The sequence below is a fragment of the Sceloporus occidentalis genome, unplaced genomic scaffold (assembly GCF_023333645.1).
Source record: "Sceloporus occidentalis isolate IW3139 unplaced genomic scaffold, rSceOcc1.0.p SCAF_10, whole genome shotgun sequence".
Taxonomy (NCBI): Eukaryota; Metazoa; Chordata; class Lepidosauria; order Squamata; family Phrynosomatidae; genus Sceloporus; species Sceloporus occidentalis.
The window spans coordinates 10,814,804-10,829,940 of NW_028316990.1; the positions used below are offsets into that span (position 1 = coordinate 10,814,804).

The 15,137-nt window shown below is 53.9% G+C and overlaps 3 protein-coding genes across 5 annotated transcripts; 2 read left to right on the top strand and 1 right to left on the bottom strand.

Moving 5' to 3' along the window:
* Positions 1 to 1,275: 1,275 nt before the first annotated feature.
* LOC149305886 (gamma-aminobutyric acid receptor-associated protein-like 2) lies at positions 1,276 to 3,288 on the bottom strand. Its single transcript, XM_089476988.1, has 4 exons — positions 3,092 to 3,288; positions 2,924 to 2,979; positions 2,644 to 2,816; positions 1,276 to 1,839 (listed from the first exon to the last, which is right to left on the bottom strand). Exons 1-4 carry the CDS (start codon positions 3,123 to 3,125, stop codon positions 1,749 to 1,751), a joined length of 354 nt encoding a protein of 117 aa, XP_089333114.1. The 5' UTR covers positions 3,126 to 3,288; the 3' UTR covers positions 1,276 to 1,748.
* A 46-nt stretch (positions 3,289 to 3,334) lies between these two features.
* Positions 3,335 to 6,985, top strand: LOC149305887 (transmembrane protein 231-like). 3 transcript variants are annotated; one of them, XM_089476987.1, is made up of 7 exons: positions 3,335 to 3,494; positions 3,600 to 3,763; positions 3,851 to 3,979; positions 4,095 to 4,244; positions 5,259 to 5,340; positions 5,479 to 5,584; positions 5,877 to 6,985. In XM_089476987.1, exons 1-7 carry the CDS (start codon positions 3,350 to 3,352, stop codon positions 6,055 to 6,057), a joined length of 957 nt encoding a protein of 318 aa, XP_089333113.1. In that variant the 5' UTR covers positions 3,335 to 3,349; the 3' UTR covers positions 6,058 to 6,985. The 3 variants fall into 3 exon arrangements, with proteins under 3 accessions (XP_089333113.1, XP_089333112.1, XP_089333111.1); XM_089476986.1 differs by having other exon boundaries at positions 5,479 to 5,909; XM_089476985.1 differs by having other exon boundaries at positions 3,335 to 3,763; positions 5,479 to 5,909.
* Positions 6,986 to 8,722: 1,737 nt separating this feature from the next.
* LOC149305888 (carbohydrate sulfotransferase 5-like) lies at positions 8,723 to 15,137 on the top strand. The gene is made up of 2 exons (XM_089476984.1): positions 8,723 to 9,600; positions 12,301 to 15,137. The coding sequence occupies exon 2, from the start codon at positions 12,324 to 12,326 to the stop codon at positions 13,503 to 13,505; it is 1,182 nt and encodes a 393-aa protein (XP_089333110.1). The 5' UTR covers positions 8,723 to 9,600; positions 12,301 to 12,323; the 3' UTR covers positions 13,506 to 15,137.

The window sequence follows — 15,137 nt, forward strand, 5'->3', positions numbered from 1 at the left end:
GAAGGTGGGAGAAGGAGGTTACAGGGTTTGCAAAGTGCCTTCCTGCTCATTTGCACAGCATGCATGCAGAAGATCAGGGCAATCTGTCTCCCCTTCCGTGCTTGGCTGCCTCCTTGTTAATGATGAACTTCTGATGTTGATAAGAGGTGCCAAGGGGATGTTAGGCACAGAACTGGCTCAGACTGGCATCGGCTTGTTCTTTGGCTGTGGAACCATCGAAGCAGAGAAGTCCATCGTCTCACAGAGAGTCCCCAGCAGAAGCAGTTTTCAGCCAAAAGACAAAAGAATTGGTTCCAGAAATTTGTTTCCTGGGTTCTTCTCTTCTACCCATTATCTGTTTTTTTCAGGCAGGCAGTTTTGCATATATACCCAACACCTTTGGAACACTGTATATTCCACTAGTTACATTAAGATGCCAGGACTTGTCCTGAAGCTGCACAAAATCTGAGGACCAGCTGCCACTTTCTGTCCTATATTCAGACCTCTCCCAGCAGCTGCTATCCTGAGTCAACCTCTCCCAGGCCCAGGAAAAAAGTTTATAGCCATCTTGACTAAGCACCAGCTTATTCCAGATGAGCGATGTGCTCCTGCTTTGTGTGAAGCCAGATCAGTGAATTCAAGCTGTGCTGGAAGGGGTTATACTCCCCTGAAATCTCAAGTTAGTTGTGGTTAGCTTGGACTCAGCCCTGAGCTTGGAATCTGGGTTCAGGAGTGCAGTTGAACAGTTAAAGCTAATGTCTGTTCCATCCACCATGGCACATGCCTTAATTGCATCCCATTTGAATCACTGCAACACATTCTGCTGTACATGGGGCTGCTTTTGGAAACTTCATAACAGCAGGTTCAGAATGCTGTGCCTAGACTAGACTAGGGCTGGTTATAGGACTGCTGAAACAGCCTGACCGGCTACCAGTCCATTTGAACTCTGCTTGGAAACGCACTGGTAGCCAGTGAGGCTGCTTTAGCAGTGCTGACTATGAGCTATGAATTGCAACATGGCTTAGCCAGGCTGTCCAAAAAACCGTGTCTCCCTATATAGCCCTCCTTGGAGTTTTAGGATCTTCAGGGCAGGCATTTTCTCTCAGCCCCACCACCGTCCCAGGTGCAGCTAGCTAAGACCCAGGGGACAGGGCCTTGTTGGTGGTTGCTCCCAGGAAGCTATTTTACTCCACTAAGAAAAGCGTTCTTAAATTCCTGAATGTGTGGGAGTTCTGCAAACGCGGCTGCTTCAGTGCTTGGCCTCAGAACATTACTTGTAAGAAAGCAGAATTGCAATAGAATTGTGCGAGGAATTTTAATTGTTACTTCCTCAAGCAAAATTCACCAAGAAGAACACAATAACCAAGGTCAACATATCAGCATCTTTAGACGGCTTAGAATAACGGAGAAGCTCCTATTACTATGAAACTGTAGTTATTAATAATTAGTCAAACATTCAGTTCAAAAAATCTCTCCCACCTTCATTTTTAATCTCACCTCACCTACTTTCGCATTGCTATTTAAATAATATCATCAGTGTATTTCAGCGGAAGTGGACTATGAAATTTACAGCTATGACTACAATGTGCAATGGGGAAATGAAGTTATTTTAATTTACCAGGCTAATTAACAACAAAGAAAAACCCCAAATGCCCTACCAATATATTAAATCAACCCAGTGAAGGATGCTGGCGGTGCCTCAGAGTCATGATCGCAGACAAGAGGCTATTTACAACGGGTGCGGAGGAGGAGAAGGGCAGGAGATCCGCTCACACGCCGAAAGTGTTTTCTCCACTGTAGGCCACATACAGGAAGCCATCCTCGTCCTTCTCCTTCTCGTAAAGCTGCCCCATGGTCAGGCTGGAAGACAAAGACAGGCAGCTAGGACCAGGTGCCCAAGAGCCCCAGAGATGACGCCTGGGCAAGCCTCCACAGTGCCTTCTGGGCCCCTTGCTGCTTCTGAGAGGCCACTCTCTATACAGCCTGGGGAGAGCTGAGTTCTCTTTGAAACCTGGATTTCCATCAAGGCCTTCAAACATATCACAAACTAACCTATGACAATGTGGGAAGTGTAACTGGCTAAGTTTCCCTATGAGCGCAGTGTGGTTTAGCAGCTTTGAGTTTTGGAGCAGGCCTCAGCCGTGGAAAGGCACTGGGCAACTCCTACTCTTAGCCGCTCCCAGAGGGAGGCAGTGCTGAAGGCAAACCTCTGAGGAAGCCAGGCCAAGGAAACTGGTGGAGGTTACCATAAGCTGGGGTTGGAACACAGTGCTTGGACAAGCTGCACACTTGACAGTGCTGCTATTCCACTTTTACTGCTCTGGCTGCTGCCTCCTGTTGCATTCTGGGAATTGTAGTTCAGGGAAAGGCATTTAGAATTCCCAGCCAGAGAGCTCTTAGGCCTCACTGAACTACAAATCCCAGAATGCCACAGGAGGCAGCGCTGTCAGAGTGTAATGCATTGACCTCCTGGGGCTCCAGGAGACCAAGGTTTAAGTCTTTGCTTGGCCTCTTGGACCGGCAGGATGCCCCACGGCCCCCGCTGACCCCTCTCTGGCCGGACGGATGGACAAATGGGCCAGAGAGCCCCACGCCCCCCCTTTCCCCACAGAGGGAAGGAGGGAGCCCCCAGGGCCCCTTGCCTTCCTGGGTGGACTCCCGGACCTGGACTGAGGGACGGTCTTGTCGACGAAGAGGAAGATGGCCTTCTCGGAGGGGAGCTGGATCCTCTTCCGGATGATCCACATGAACTGGGCCACCGTGATGTCCGAAGGGACCAGGTACTTCCGCTTGTCGATGTCCACGATCTGCGAGCCGGACACCTTCTCCACGATCACCTGCCAAAAGGGAAGAAGGGAGGAAGAGAGGGAGGGACAGGCCCGGGCCGGGGCCTCGCGTAGGCTTCCCCCGGGACAAGGAAGGAAGGAAGGAAGGGACGACTCACCGGGACGCGGTCGGGGTACTTGGTCCGAATCTTGGCGGACTCCACGCAGCGGTGCTCTGCGGGAAAGAGAGGGAGGGAGAAGGGCTCCGTCAGCCCTCGCCTGCCGCCCGCCGCCCCGCCCTCCGTCCGCTGCTTCCTCCCTCCCTCCCTCCCTCCCTCGGGGCCTACCGAGCGCGTGGTCCTCCTTGAACATCCACTTCATGGCGCCGCCGAGGGAGGAGGGAGGCCTCTCTCTCTGGGGCCTTCCTTCGCCTTCTCCTTCGCAGAGGCAGCGGCGGACGGTCGGCGGACGCGAAGGAGGACGGATCCGGCGGCGGAAGCTCCCCCTCTGCGGCCTGGCTGACTTCCGGCGGCGGTTCCCGTCGGCCAGCGCCGCAGGGGCGGGACTTCCGGGCGGTTGCCGTGGCGACGACGGAGCGCGAGAGGATGGCGCGGTTGCTGGAGCTGTGGGCCCCAGGCGGCGGGCGGCGGCGGCGGCGGTGGGCCTTCTCCTGGGCGGCGCTGGGGCTGCTGCTGGGGCTGGGCGCCCTCACCTACCTGCCTCCGCTGCTGGCGGCCTACCGGAGCCACGGTGCGCCCGGGGGCCCGAAGGGGGGAGCCGGGGAGCCCGTCCGGCCCTGGCGGCGCCCGCTGACCGGCCCCGTCGCCTCCCCCTCCGCTCTCTCTCCCTCTCCAGGGCTGTGGCTGCAGCGGAGCAGCTACGCGGAGCAGCCCAGCGTCCGGTTCCGTCACGAGGCGCTGCTGGTGGCGCTCCTCGGCGGAGGAGGCTTCGTGGGCTGGAGCGCCTTCCCGGCCTGCAACCGCCTCCTGGGCTCCCGCCTCCGCGTCCCGCTCCTCTCGGTAGGCGCCTCAGTCCTCCTGGGCCGGGTCCCCTGCCCGCCTGCCTCCCCGCGGCTGACCGCCCTCCTCCCTCCTCTTGGTTCCCAGGCGGCGGAGGAGGACCTGGACCGGGACGGACTGTCGGACGTGCTTCGGCTGCGGATGGAGCTGCCCCTTCTTCCCGGGGAGGAGGTCGTGGGCCTCCAGCTCCTCCTGACCTTCTCCTACCGGCTGCAGGCGAGGAAGCCGCCCCTTCCCCCGGGACCCTGGGCCCCACCAGGCCTGCCTCCCTGCCTCCCTTCCGCCAGGGACTGAGGCCTGCCTTCTCCCTCCCTTCCTTCTTCCCTTGCAGAGGATGTCCACCTTCGAGATGCAGAGCATGGCCCTGGTGCAGGCCTCCTCTCCGGCGCCGGGGGCCCGGGTCTTCGTCAGCGGGGACCTGAGGCTCCTCCAGAGGCAGCCCCTCCGGCACACGACGGGCCTCGATGACAACGCCTACAACGTGAGCCAAGCAGAAGGGCCCCGGGCCCTGGGTCTCGGGGCCTCCCTCCCTTCCCGTCCTCCCTCCCTCCCTCCCTCCTTTCGTCTGCAGCATTGAATGCCCCCCTCCCAGGGAGCCAGAAGGGGGAGCTAAGGATGAATGGATGCCCTGTTAAGGAGGTACATTGAACGTAGGAGAGATTCACCACGACTGACTCGGGAGGAACATCACTTCAGGCAATTGCCCCTCTCTGGGGAAGGCTTCCTTTGTTTACTTATTTGCTTACTTGAGTCCTGTCCCGCCGTTCTCCCCAAAAGGGACCCAGAGCGGCTCACAAATAAAAACCCTAAGAACACATTGCAAGAAAACCATTAAAGTTGTCATCTAAAAATAATGTCCATTCACTAAGGCCATGATACCCTCCCTATATGTTATATAGCAAGCGCCCAAGCCACCCCATGGTGATCCCTGCAAAGCCTGCCTGCATAGAGCCGCCTTTTCACTGGGGACAAAAGGCAAGCAAAGAAGGGGCCAGTCCTGCGTCTCCCAGAAGGGCCTTCCTTCCAGAGGTTGGGAGCAGCCTCTGAGAAGAAGCCTCTCTCTTTCTCTCTGGTTTCCATGCCAGGCCAGACTGTGATGATGGCTGGACTGAGAAGAAGCCTTCCCCGAAGGTCTTAGGGCTCTAGCAGGTTCGTAGGGGGAGATATGCTCTCTCAGATAATCTGGACCTAAGCCTTATAGGGCTTTATAACAGCAGTTTGAATTGCCTCCTCACCTTATGCCTTGGCTGCCTGTTCCCTTCCATTTGGGGCATCTCCCAGAGCAGTTGGGAAATCTGGTTGGTTTAGGCCTGTTTGCTGAGCTGCCTGGGACCCTCAGGAGGGGAAACATGGGATAGAAATGAAACAGACAGACAGACAGACAGAGCGTCAACCAAGTGTGGAGGTATTTTCCGCATCCTGAAATGGACCGTCATCCCATCCGTCCTGCAGAGCTGCTCTTGCCTCCTAATTCCCAATCATCTCGCCCTGACAGGTGTCCGTGATCAACAGCACAAGTCCATTTGCTCAGGACTACGATCTCACGAATATTGTTGCTGCCTATCAAGAGAGAAATGGTCAGTTTGCCTCGTGAGCCTTCCTTCCTTCCTTAGCTGCCATTTGCTTGTGTCCTGAGGGCCCCCCAGAACTGCTCTCAGACTCTTTTGGCCAGCCCTGGACAGCTGTCTTCAGGGCCCCTGATACTTCCTTTGCAGTCACAACAGTTTTGACCGGTCCCAGCCCCCTGTGGTCAGTCGGAAGAGCCCCCAGCGAGCCCTTTGTGATCCAGGTGGTCATCCACTATCCTGTGGAAGTCATTGCATATCCTTTGCCTGACATTCCTCCTTGTGGGATTTCCCCTTTGCCCCCTCCCCTTTCGGGATGCTGTTCCTGTCTGTGTGTGAGGCTTGGCACGGGCGAGGAACCAGATGGCACCGCTGTGTGCCAGGAGGCTGCAGGGACAGTCTTGGCCAGAGGAGGGGATGGAGCCCAGAGGGGGCCTAGAGGAAGAGTGTGTCTTATGGCTGCTTGTCTGGGCAGGGTTAGTACTGTGCTGGCCAGTTGCTTATAGCGTATAGTCACTAAATTGAAACCATTCCTTGACTGTTGCTACATATCAGCCTGGTTTCTGGGAGATGATAAAGTTTGCTTGGATCCAGTATGTCAGCATCCTGCTGATCTTCCTTTGGATATCTGAAAGAATAAAAGCCTTTATTTTCCAGAACCAAGTGCTAACAATGGTTCCGGTGTCACAGCACCCGGCTGCCTTGGCATTTAAAGAGCACCAGTCCTGAGCATACTCCTGGAAACACCAGATAAAATGGATTTGCCTCACTTTCTCTTTCTTCAACTGCTCCGTATCTCAAGGATGAGGATCATGGGAAACTATTGGTCACATGGCATTTCCCTTGCTCCCATCCTGGGAAGGCTGTGTGTCCGTTTCTGTCTCCGCTGTGGACAAGGGGGGGGGCTGGCTGTTCTGCTTCCACAAGTGTATTTTAGGCTTCCTTGGCTGAAGTCTCCATCTCAACCTGTAGCAGCTTCAGCGGGTAAGAGCAAGAGTCTACTTAGGTGTTGAATTCATCTGTGTTTTCACCAGTGAATTTCAGGCATGTGTATCATTTTAGCCAAGATGCCATGATTCTGTGTGAGGACAGAGGACAGAAATGGCAAGCACCACCGTGAGATAGCACCAAGATGCTGGCCGTCCAATGTGATTCTTTCCAAGGAGGATGCACTCGCCAGTCTGTGGATCGGAGCTGTTGAACAGAAATTCCCAGCAGCCCTAATCGGCAGAGCTAAAGGTGAGGAATGCTGGGAGTTGCAGCCCAGTATCTTTTCAGGGCCACAAAAGCTCCAGCCCTGCTGCAGAGCTCAGCCGCCCCACAGAAGACGGCTGTCATGCCCAGCCCTGAAAAGTGACCTGGCTTATTAGAAAGATTGACACCTGAACTCTAGCAGGTTTTTGGGATAGCTCATAAAATTATAATAAACTGGATCTAGAAAAGAAGCGTTTAAACACTGGTATATAAAGCCATCAGTGAAAATTAAATTCACACTTAAAAGAAAGGCAATTGGTAAAGGACTACAAGGTCTGGTTCATTGAAAAACTCCTGGCCTGGTTTAGCCCAAAGGGAGGAGCTCTGGCTGACCCCAAATACTTCAACACAGTAGGAAGAATTTCAAAGCCAAAGTGGCTAAATAAAGTCCAACCAAATGTAGTGCGCAGACTTTGCAGTGTGAGAGTTTTGTTCTGGTTCTTTGTGACGAGAAACAGGAACCGGAGGAGGAGGAGAAGGGGCTCCTGTCAGGAGGACAGTTGGGCCACAGGGAGGAAGGGGCCTGCCCCCAAAAGGGAAGGCTGCAGAGTGCTCTGGGAGGGGGCTCTTGCGGACGAGGCTCCCTTGTGGCCCTTTGCTGGGTGCTGGAAGGAAGGAGCGAAGGGAGGGTCCCACCCAGAGTGCCCTGCTTGCCATCTGCTGCTTTGCCCTTTCCAGGAAAGAAGAGGGGTGGGCAGCGCAAGGTGGAGGAAGAGGGCGGTGGCTGCAGCCTTCCTGGTCCAGCCTTTGGGGGCAGGGAGGGAGGGGGGGGCTGCCCATTGCTGGCCTGACCCAGGGGACCTCTGCTTGGAAGCCCCTTGCCCAGGGGCCGATGGGGAGGGGGCATGCTAGCCCTCGAGCCCCACGGGCCTCCTCGGAGGAAGAAGCCTGCCTTGGCACCGGAGGGACTTTGGTGTTTGCTCAAGGCTTCAAACATGACAAGGGGCCGTTGTGACAGGCGCCTGGCAACGCCTGCCAGATGGATCTCGTTACCTGGTGACTCACCTTCCCTGGGCATCCAGTGCCTCTGGGTTCCTCCTCCTCCTGCTGCTGCCAGTCCTGCCAGCGGAGGCGCCCTGGCCCTTCTGCCCCAAAGGGGGGCTTCAGGGGGCCACGCCCTGCTGCCTTTTCTGCCCTTTTGGAGGGTCAGTGGTCCCTGGCCTTTGTGCCCCAGAGGGGGCTTCAGGGGACCAGGCCCCACTGCCCTCTCTGCCCCAGGGCCTCTTCAGGCTTCTGGGGGGACTCTGGGGGTATTGAGGCTTCTGCAAAGGGTCCTTAGCTGAAGATGGGTTTGGCGGGTTTGCCCCTGTGCCCCCGAAGGCCGCAGCCGGGGAGAAGGGGAGTGCCCCCCCCCCCGAGCAGCCGCAGGTGGGGCTATGCAAAAGGGAGGCTGGAGGAGTTTGGGTCCTTGAGGGGCCTGGGCCTCTTTGACGGAGGGGGCCTTTGGAGGGGGAGGGGGTCCCTTGGGGCGAAGGGGGCTTTGGGGAGGAGAGAGGCCCCCCTTTCCCTCCCTCCCTCCCTGGGGTTGCCTCCTCCTGGCTCCCGCTGGACCTCCCTCCCTGGGACCCGCCGCCAGGGACCCCGCCTCCTCCTCCTCCTTCTTCTTCCCCGGGAGGCTCCCGAGAGGCTGCGGCCACGTTTGAAAGCGGAGCATTGTCCGCGAGGCGGCGGCGGCGGCGGCGTCTCTCTGCTCAGCGACGAAGGCAAAGGACCAGCAGCAGCGGCAGCAGCAGAAGAGGAAGGCAAGCGCAGGGAGGCAGCGGGACTTCTGGGGCAAGACACAGCCAAGGAGGGAGGGAAGGAAGGGCACTCGGGGCCCGGGCTCCGTCCAGCCTTCCCTCCCTCCCTCCTTCACGCCAAGACAGGGGTCCCCCTCCCTCCCAAAACCCCTGAGACTCTGCCCCCAGAGCCCCCCGTCCCCCCAAGGGTCTTCCCTGCCGAAGGAGACGGGGCCAGGGACCCCCAGGACCCCTATTCAGGCTCCTCTGCCCCCTCCTTTACTTCCTCCTCCTTCGTCTCCCAATGTCACTCCTGGCCTTCTCTGCTTCCTTTGAAATGCCTCAAGGGACTTTGGGGGCATTTGGGTGAAGCTCAGCCGGAGGAGAAAGAAAAGCCTCCTTCGGGGGAGGGAGGGGTTCAACATTAAAATTTGGACTTTTACATTTAAATGATTTGTTGGAATTTTTTACATTTTTAAATTCTTTTTAAACTTTCTTTGAAAACATCACATTTTAACCAAATCTTCACTTGTATAGGTAAATGCATTTCAGTTGTGCACATGATATTGCAATTGGAAGGTACAATTTTAATGTTGCTGGTTGTTTATGCCACAACTCTTAGCCTTACATTCAGTGGTATAGAGGGATTACAATTTGTGGGCCACACTTGTGCAAAAAAGCACAACTCAGGATCCTGTCTGGTGTGAAATGGGAGGAGGAGGAGGAGGAGGTGGATGGTGACCCCAGCCCCAGGGACGCCGATGCTGGGGAGACTGGGTCATTTCCAAGAGGGACGGGCCCTTTGGCCTTGCAGCCCCCTCCCTTCACATTGCAGAGCCATGCATGCGTCCTAAGAGTCCAGAAGCCACACAAAAGCCACGATCCAGTCCTAAGGACCAGAGCACAGCTTTGGCACAGCTTCCTAACTCTTAGGAAGCATGCATCATTTAAACAGCATACCTCCAAAGTGACGCGAATCAGCTTTACTTTGGCCTGTCTGTATGGGGCCTTTAATCTCCATTAGCAGCACAAAAAGAAACCTCCTTTAAGATCCAGGTTGTCTCTGTCACAGCAAAAAAGGAGGAATGGCTTCTGTCTACATGGCTATCCCTCTGTCTCTACCATCTAAACTAAGGACAACTAACAATATCTTGACAAAGTATAGGCCTATGACTCCAACACCATCGCTTTTTCTATCTATCATCTGTTGGATTTTTAACACTTTTGCCTGATGAAGAAGTCAGTGGAGCTTTGAAAGCTTGCATCATATATTTTGTGCATTTTGGTTGGTGCTATAAAGGTATCACTGCTTTGTAGATGTTGGATGTTACTGTACTTGTGTGTCTAATTTGTTAGCATAGAATGTTTTAATATGTCTGAACGTTCTTGAGAAGTTTAATCCTGAAAGGTAGACGATGTGAAGAATCATAATGACAATACTGGAAGGTCCGACTCCAGAGGAAGAAAAAGGGTAGGAAGAACAGAGTATGAGGCAATGTTCCCCCAGTGGCTCTGGGCAAGTCCTAGTCTCTGCTCCCTCAGCCCCAAGGAGAGCGAGGTCAGGCAGCAAACCTCTTCAGAAGACAATCTTGGCAAGAAACCCCAGGACAGGCTCAGGTGCTTCTTTCTTCTGTCTTCTCTCCGCTCTCCTTCTTCTCTGCTCCTCCTTTCTTCTCTGTCTCCTCCGCTCGGGGTGCTTCTTTCTTCTGTCTTCTCTCCGCTCTCCTTCTTCTCTGCTCCTCCTTTCTTCTCTGTCTCCTCCGCTCGGGGTGCTTCTTTCTTCTGTCTTCTCTCCGCTCTCCTTCTTCTCTGCTCCTTCTTTCTTCTCTGTCTCCTCCGCTCGGGTGCTTCTTTCTTCTGTCTTCTCTCCGCTCTCCTTCTTCTCTGCTCCTTCTTTCTTCTCTGTCTCCTCCGCTCGGGTGCTTCTTTCTTCTGTCTTCTCTCCGCTCTCCTTCTTCTCTGCTCCTTCTTTCTTCTCTGTCTCCTCCGCTCGGGTGCTTCTTTCTTCTGTCTTCTCTCCGCTCTCCTTCTTCTCTGCTCCTTCTTTCTTCTCTGTCTCCTCCGCTCGGGTGCTTCTTTCTTCTGTCTTCTCTCCGCTCTCCTTCTTCTCTGCTCCTTCTTTCTTCTCTGTCTCCTCCGCTCGGGGTGCTTCTTTCTTCTGTCTTCTCTCCGCTCTCCTTCTTCTCTGCTCCTTCTTTCTTCTCTGTCTCCTCCGCTCGGGGTGCTTCTTTCTTCTGTCTTCTCTCCGCTCTCCTTCTTCTCTGCTCCTTCTTTCTTCTCTGTCTCCTCCGCTCGGGGTGCTTCTTTCTTCTGTCTTCTCTCCGCTCTCCTTCTTCTCTGCTCCTTCTTTCTTCTCTGTCTCCTCCGCTCGGGGTGCTTCTTTCTTCTGTCTTCTCTCCGCTCTCCTTCTTCTCTGCTCCTTCTTTCTTCTCTGTCTCCTCCGCTCGGGTGCTTCTTTCTTCTGTCTTCTCTCCGCTCTCCTTCTTCTCTGCTCCTTCTTTCTTCTCTGTCTCCTCCGCTCGGGGTGCTTCTTTCTTCTGTCTTCTCTCCGCTCTCCTTCTTCTCTGCTCCTTCTTTCTTCTCTGTCTCCTCCGCTCGGGGTGCTTCTTTCTTCTGTCTTCTCTCCGCTCTCCTTCTTCTCTGCTCCTTCTTTCTTCTCTGTCTCCTCCGCTCGGGGTGCTTCTTTCTTCTGTCTTCTCTCCGCTCTCCTTCTTCTCTGCTCCTTCTTTCTTCTCTGTCTCCTCCGCTCGGGTGCTTCTTTCTTCTGTCTTCTCTCCGCTCTCCTTCTTCTCTGCTCCTTCTTTCTTCTCTGTCTCCTCCGCTCGGGTCCTTCTTTCTTCTGTCCCGACCAACATCTTGAGGGGAGAGAAGCAGGCAAGAAACAACAGGCCTCTGCCTGCCATGAAGAAGAGCCCTCCTCCTGACCACCATCTTGAGTGGAGAGAAGCAGAGTCATGATGTGTTATGTATTGTTAATCTGATATTGGAAACCGCTTTGATCGTCCATGGAAAAGCAGTATACAAATAAAGCTTATTATTATTATTATTATTATTATTATTCTCTCCGCTCTCCTTCTTATCTTCTCCAAGACTCTGGTCCTTCTTTCTTCTGTCTTCTCTCCGCTCTCCTTCTTCTCTGCTCCTTCTTTCTTCTCTGTCTCCTCCGCTCGGGTCCTTCTTTCTTCTGTCCCGACCACCATCTTGAGGGGAGAGAAGCAGAGTCATGATGTGTTATGTATTGTTAATCTGATATTGGAAACCGCTTTGATCGTCCATGGAAAAGCAGTATACAAATAAAGCTTATTATTATTATTATTATATTATTATTCTCTCCGCTCTCCTTCTTATCTTCTCCAAGACTCTGGTTCTTCTTTCTTCTGTCTTCTCTCCGCTCTCCTTCTTATCTTCTCCAAGACTCCACTCCTTCTTTCCTCTCTTCTCTGGCTGCAGGCCCTTCTTTCTTCTGTCTCCTCTGCTCTTGCTTCACTCTGCTCCTTCTGTCTGCTCTGCTCGCCTCTCCTTCTTTCTTCTGTGTCTCTCACTCCCCACGCCTTCTCTCGCCTCGGTTTTGCGCACACATGCCGCACAGGGCTAAATAGACTGCTGCAGGCTGCAGCCTCTCCCACTTATTTTGAATCTGGCCAATGGGAACAGAGGAGCTGAACATCCCACCCCCTGCCAGCAGTCAGGAGAGGAAGGCGGGGCCTGAGGGGAGCCGAAACCGGGAACTTGAATGGGAGCAGGACTAGGCAGGACGGGACGCTGTAAAACCTTAAAAACCGTGATTGTCCCGCCTATTCCCCTGAAAAGGCAACCCTACCAGGAAGAGAGAGTCGCTGCAGTTGCAAAGGCTTTGCAATGTGAAGAATGGCCTTCCTTGGCCTCCAATCTGATGGACCTGGCCCCTTCTGGGTGTCCTTCACCCTTTCCTCCTCTGGCCCTCCTCCCTTGGCCCTCACCACTAACCAGCCTCTCTCTCTCTCTCTCTCTCTGTGCCTAGTTGGGATCTGGTGCTGCGGCAGAATGGCGAGGCTCCGTATCACCAGCGCGCCTCTCGCCGTCTGCCTGGTGGTCCAGACGGGGTTCCTGCTCTTCCTCTGCTCCCAGAGAGGGGGCTTCTTCATGTCCCAGTCCAGGGAGAAGCCGGCCGGGGCCCACGTCCTCATCATCTCCTCCTGGAGGTCGGGGTCCTCCTTCGTCGGACAGCTCTTCAGCCAGCACCCCGATGTCTTCTACCTGATGGAGCCGGCCTGGCACGTCTGGACCACCATGCACCAGAACAGTGCCAGGGTCTTGCACATGGCGGTGCGCGACCTCATCCGCTCTGTCTTCAAGTGCGACATGTCTGTCTTCGACGCCTACATGCCTTGGAAGAGAAACCTATCGGCTCTCTTCCAGTGGGCAGTGAGCCGGGCGTTGTGCACCACTCCTGCCTGCGAGCACTTCCAGCGCACGGAAATCACCAGTGAACGCGCCTGCCGGACCCTCTGCGGCCGCTACCCCTTCGGGAAGGCGGAGGAGGCCTGCAAGACCTACAGCCACGTGGTCCTGAAGGAGGTCCGGCTCTTCGACCTGCGCGTCCTCTACCCGCTCCTGACCGACCCCTCACTCAACCTCAGGATCATCCACCTGGTCAGGGACCCCCGGGCGGTGGTCAAGTCTCGGGAGCAGTCGGCCAAAGCCCTCTCCCGCGACAACGGGATCGTCCTGAGCATGAATGGCACGGAAGTGGAGGACAGCCAGTACAAGGTCTTGCAAGAGATCTGTCGAAGCCACATTCAGATCTATGAAACGGCCACTTTGAAGCCGCCCAGGTTTTTGAAGGACCGTTACCTGATGGTCCGCTTTGAAGACCTCGTGCGGGACCCCATAGGCCAGATTGCAGCCATGTATAAATTTACAGACCTCCAGCTGACCGCTAAGCTTGAAAACTGGATCTACAATATCACGCACGGCCAAGGGCCAGGCCGAAAGAGGGAAGCCTTCCAGATCACCTCCCGAGATGCAGTCAACGTCTCCCAGGCCTGGAGAAATGTCCTTTCCTTTCAGAAAGTAAAGAGAGTGCAGGAAGTTTGTAAAGGCGCCTTAAATATACTGGGCTATCAAAGTGTGGATTCTGAAAAGGAGCAGAAGGATTTGTCCATAGAATTAGTCTTGCCACACCAACGAAACGAATTTAGTTGGGCATCATTTAGTGGAAACTAAATGGAGTATCAGACTATCTCTATTGTTTTGCTCAGTCACCAAACAGCATTATTTTGATGGTTGAATCTAGTGATTTTAGTAATTGCTCCTAGTAGTTTGCCATTTATGTAAATGCAAAGCAAATGGACTGAAGGGCTGATCCTAATTTGCAAACACAGCAGCTGGGGCCATGTCACCTCACTGGGACGAAACGGGTGCCGTTTCCAAAAGAAAAGAGATGGAGTAGGTCCCCCTCCTTCCATTACTAGCTGTGTGTAACATCTGGAAGCAGGTTTAGGTGTCCCATAATGCTTCAGTAGAGGAGACTTTTCTCACACTTGGGAGAAAAGTACACAATTATCATTGCATCATTCTGTAATTTGCATCCTTACATGACTTTAAACTATTCACTGCAAAATTACTGATCCAAACCAATGCTTTACATAGGGGGAAGAGAACACTTGTCTTTCGAGGTGGACTTACAAGTCCCAGCAGCCCAACCAGTGGTCTAGTATATTTGGATTTGCAGTCCAGTAAAACCTGGAGGGCCACAGGTTAGTCTTGAATGGCCGCCTGAAAGGACATTGTCTTGTTTAGGGGGTAGTAACATCTGGAAGCAGGTTTAGGTGGACAGGAGAGCTCCCACGTTGCTGCTCAGGTGGACAGTGCATTCCAGTGACAACGCATGGATTTCCCCCTGAAACCTCTGCGATGTTGCTTTCTCCTTTCCTTCGTGCCACATGGAAGAAGCCTCAATGGTGCAGATCTCTCGCCTTCTGCAACAGTGGAAAGGGGCTTGGCCAGCAGAAGTGAAGGGGTGCCTTGGAGGCCTGTTCTGGGTGGGAGACTGGGACACAGACCCCCTTCATCTGGAGCCGGCTTCCAGATGGGACTCGCAGCTGTGGCATCTGACACAGCCAAGGTTTCTCCATGGAGCCAGATCGCTCATGCATCTCCTTGTGTGCTTATTGCACCTCCTGCCAAGAGGGTTTTGTGAGATGCATCAGGGCTGGCAGATGAGTGTCAAGGGCATGGGCACATGCCAAAAAGAGCCAAAGTGCCTAGAAATGTGAAGAGGCAAAGTCCCTCTGAATCTGTGTGTGTGTGGGGGGTCTTTGTCAGGATGAATGTGCCACCTCCATCTGAAGGCAACTGGCCAGGCTTCAGTTATACAAGTAGCTTTCATGGTTTCCTCCATTTCCCTCCATTGGAGCTAATTATACTGTAAGAATTTTCTGTTAACTGAAGATGCACAATATCGAAAGTTTTGTGGTTAAAAAAACAACAATTAAAATCAAAATGTGCATGAACACACTGATCAAATTAAACGTTTTCTTCCAGGAGAGTTACAGCAACAGTGCAGCTGAGCATTCAGAGCGGTCAGACAAGTGACCGGCAGAGCATGCTCAGAGAGTGAGCATGAGGACGCATGTGAGGCAGCACCATGTTCGTTTTGCTCTCTCTGATGCGCGGAGGAGCCCAAGGCAGCCAAAGAGAGGCATCTTTCACCATGTCTCCCAATTAGTGCTAAGTCCGGCCCCCCATTAGGCTTGGTTTTATCTCAGTTTATCTGCTCCTTATTATGTTCTTTGTAGAAGCCTAGATTTTGAAGGAGCCACATGGGCCACGTAGTCCAACCTCTACCACGCAGGA

Excerpts from the sequence above, each read along its gene's own strand:
- LOC149305886 (XM_089476988.1), bottom strand. The coding sequence starts at position 3,125 with ATGAAGTGGATGTTCAAGGAGGACCACGCGCTCG. Across the intron at positions 2,817-2,923 it reads AGTACCCCGACCGCGTCCCG|GTGATCGTGGAGAAGGTGTC; the intron begins GTGAGTCGTCCC and ends CCCTTTTGGCAG. Across the intron at positions 1,840-2,643 it reads AAGACCGTCCCTCAGTCCAG|CCTGACCATGGGGCAGCTTT; the intron begins GTCCGGGAGTCC and ends TTTGTCTTCCAG.
- LOC149305888 (XM_089476984.1), top strand. The coding sequence starts at position 12,324 with ATGGCGAGGCTCCGTATCACCAGCGCGCCTCTCGCCGTCTGCCTGGTG.
- LOC149305887 (XM_089476985.1), top strand. The coding sequence starts at position 3,350 with ATGGCGCGGTTGCTGGAGCTGTGGGCCCCAGGCGGCGGGCGGCGGCGG. Across the intron at positions 3,764-3,850 it reads TCCGCGTCCCGCTCCTCTCG|GCGGCGGAGGAGGACCTGGA; the intron begins GTAGGCGCCTCA and ends CTTGGTTCCCAG. Across the intron at positions 3,980-4,094 it reads CCTTCTCCTACCGGCTGCAG|AGGATGTCCACCTTCGAGAT; the intron begins GCGAGGAAGCCG and ends CTTCCCTTGCAG.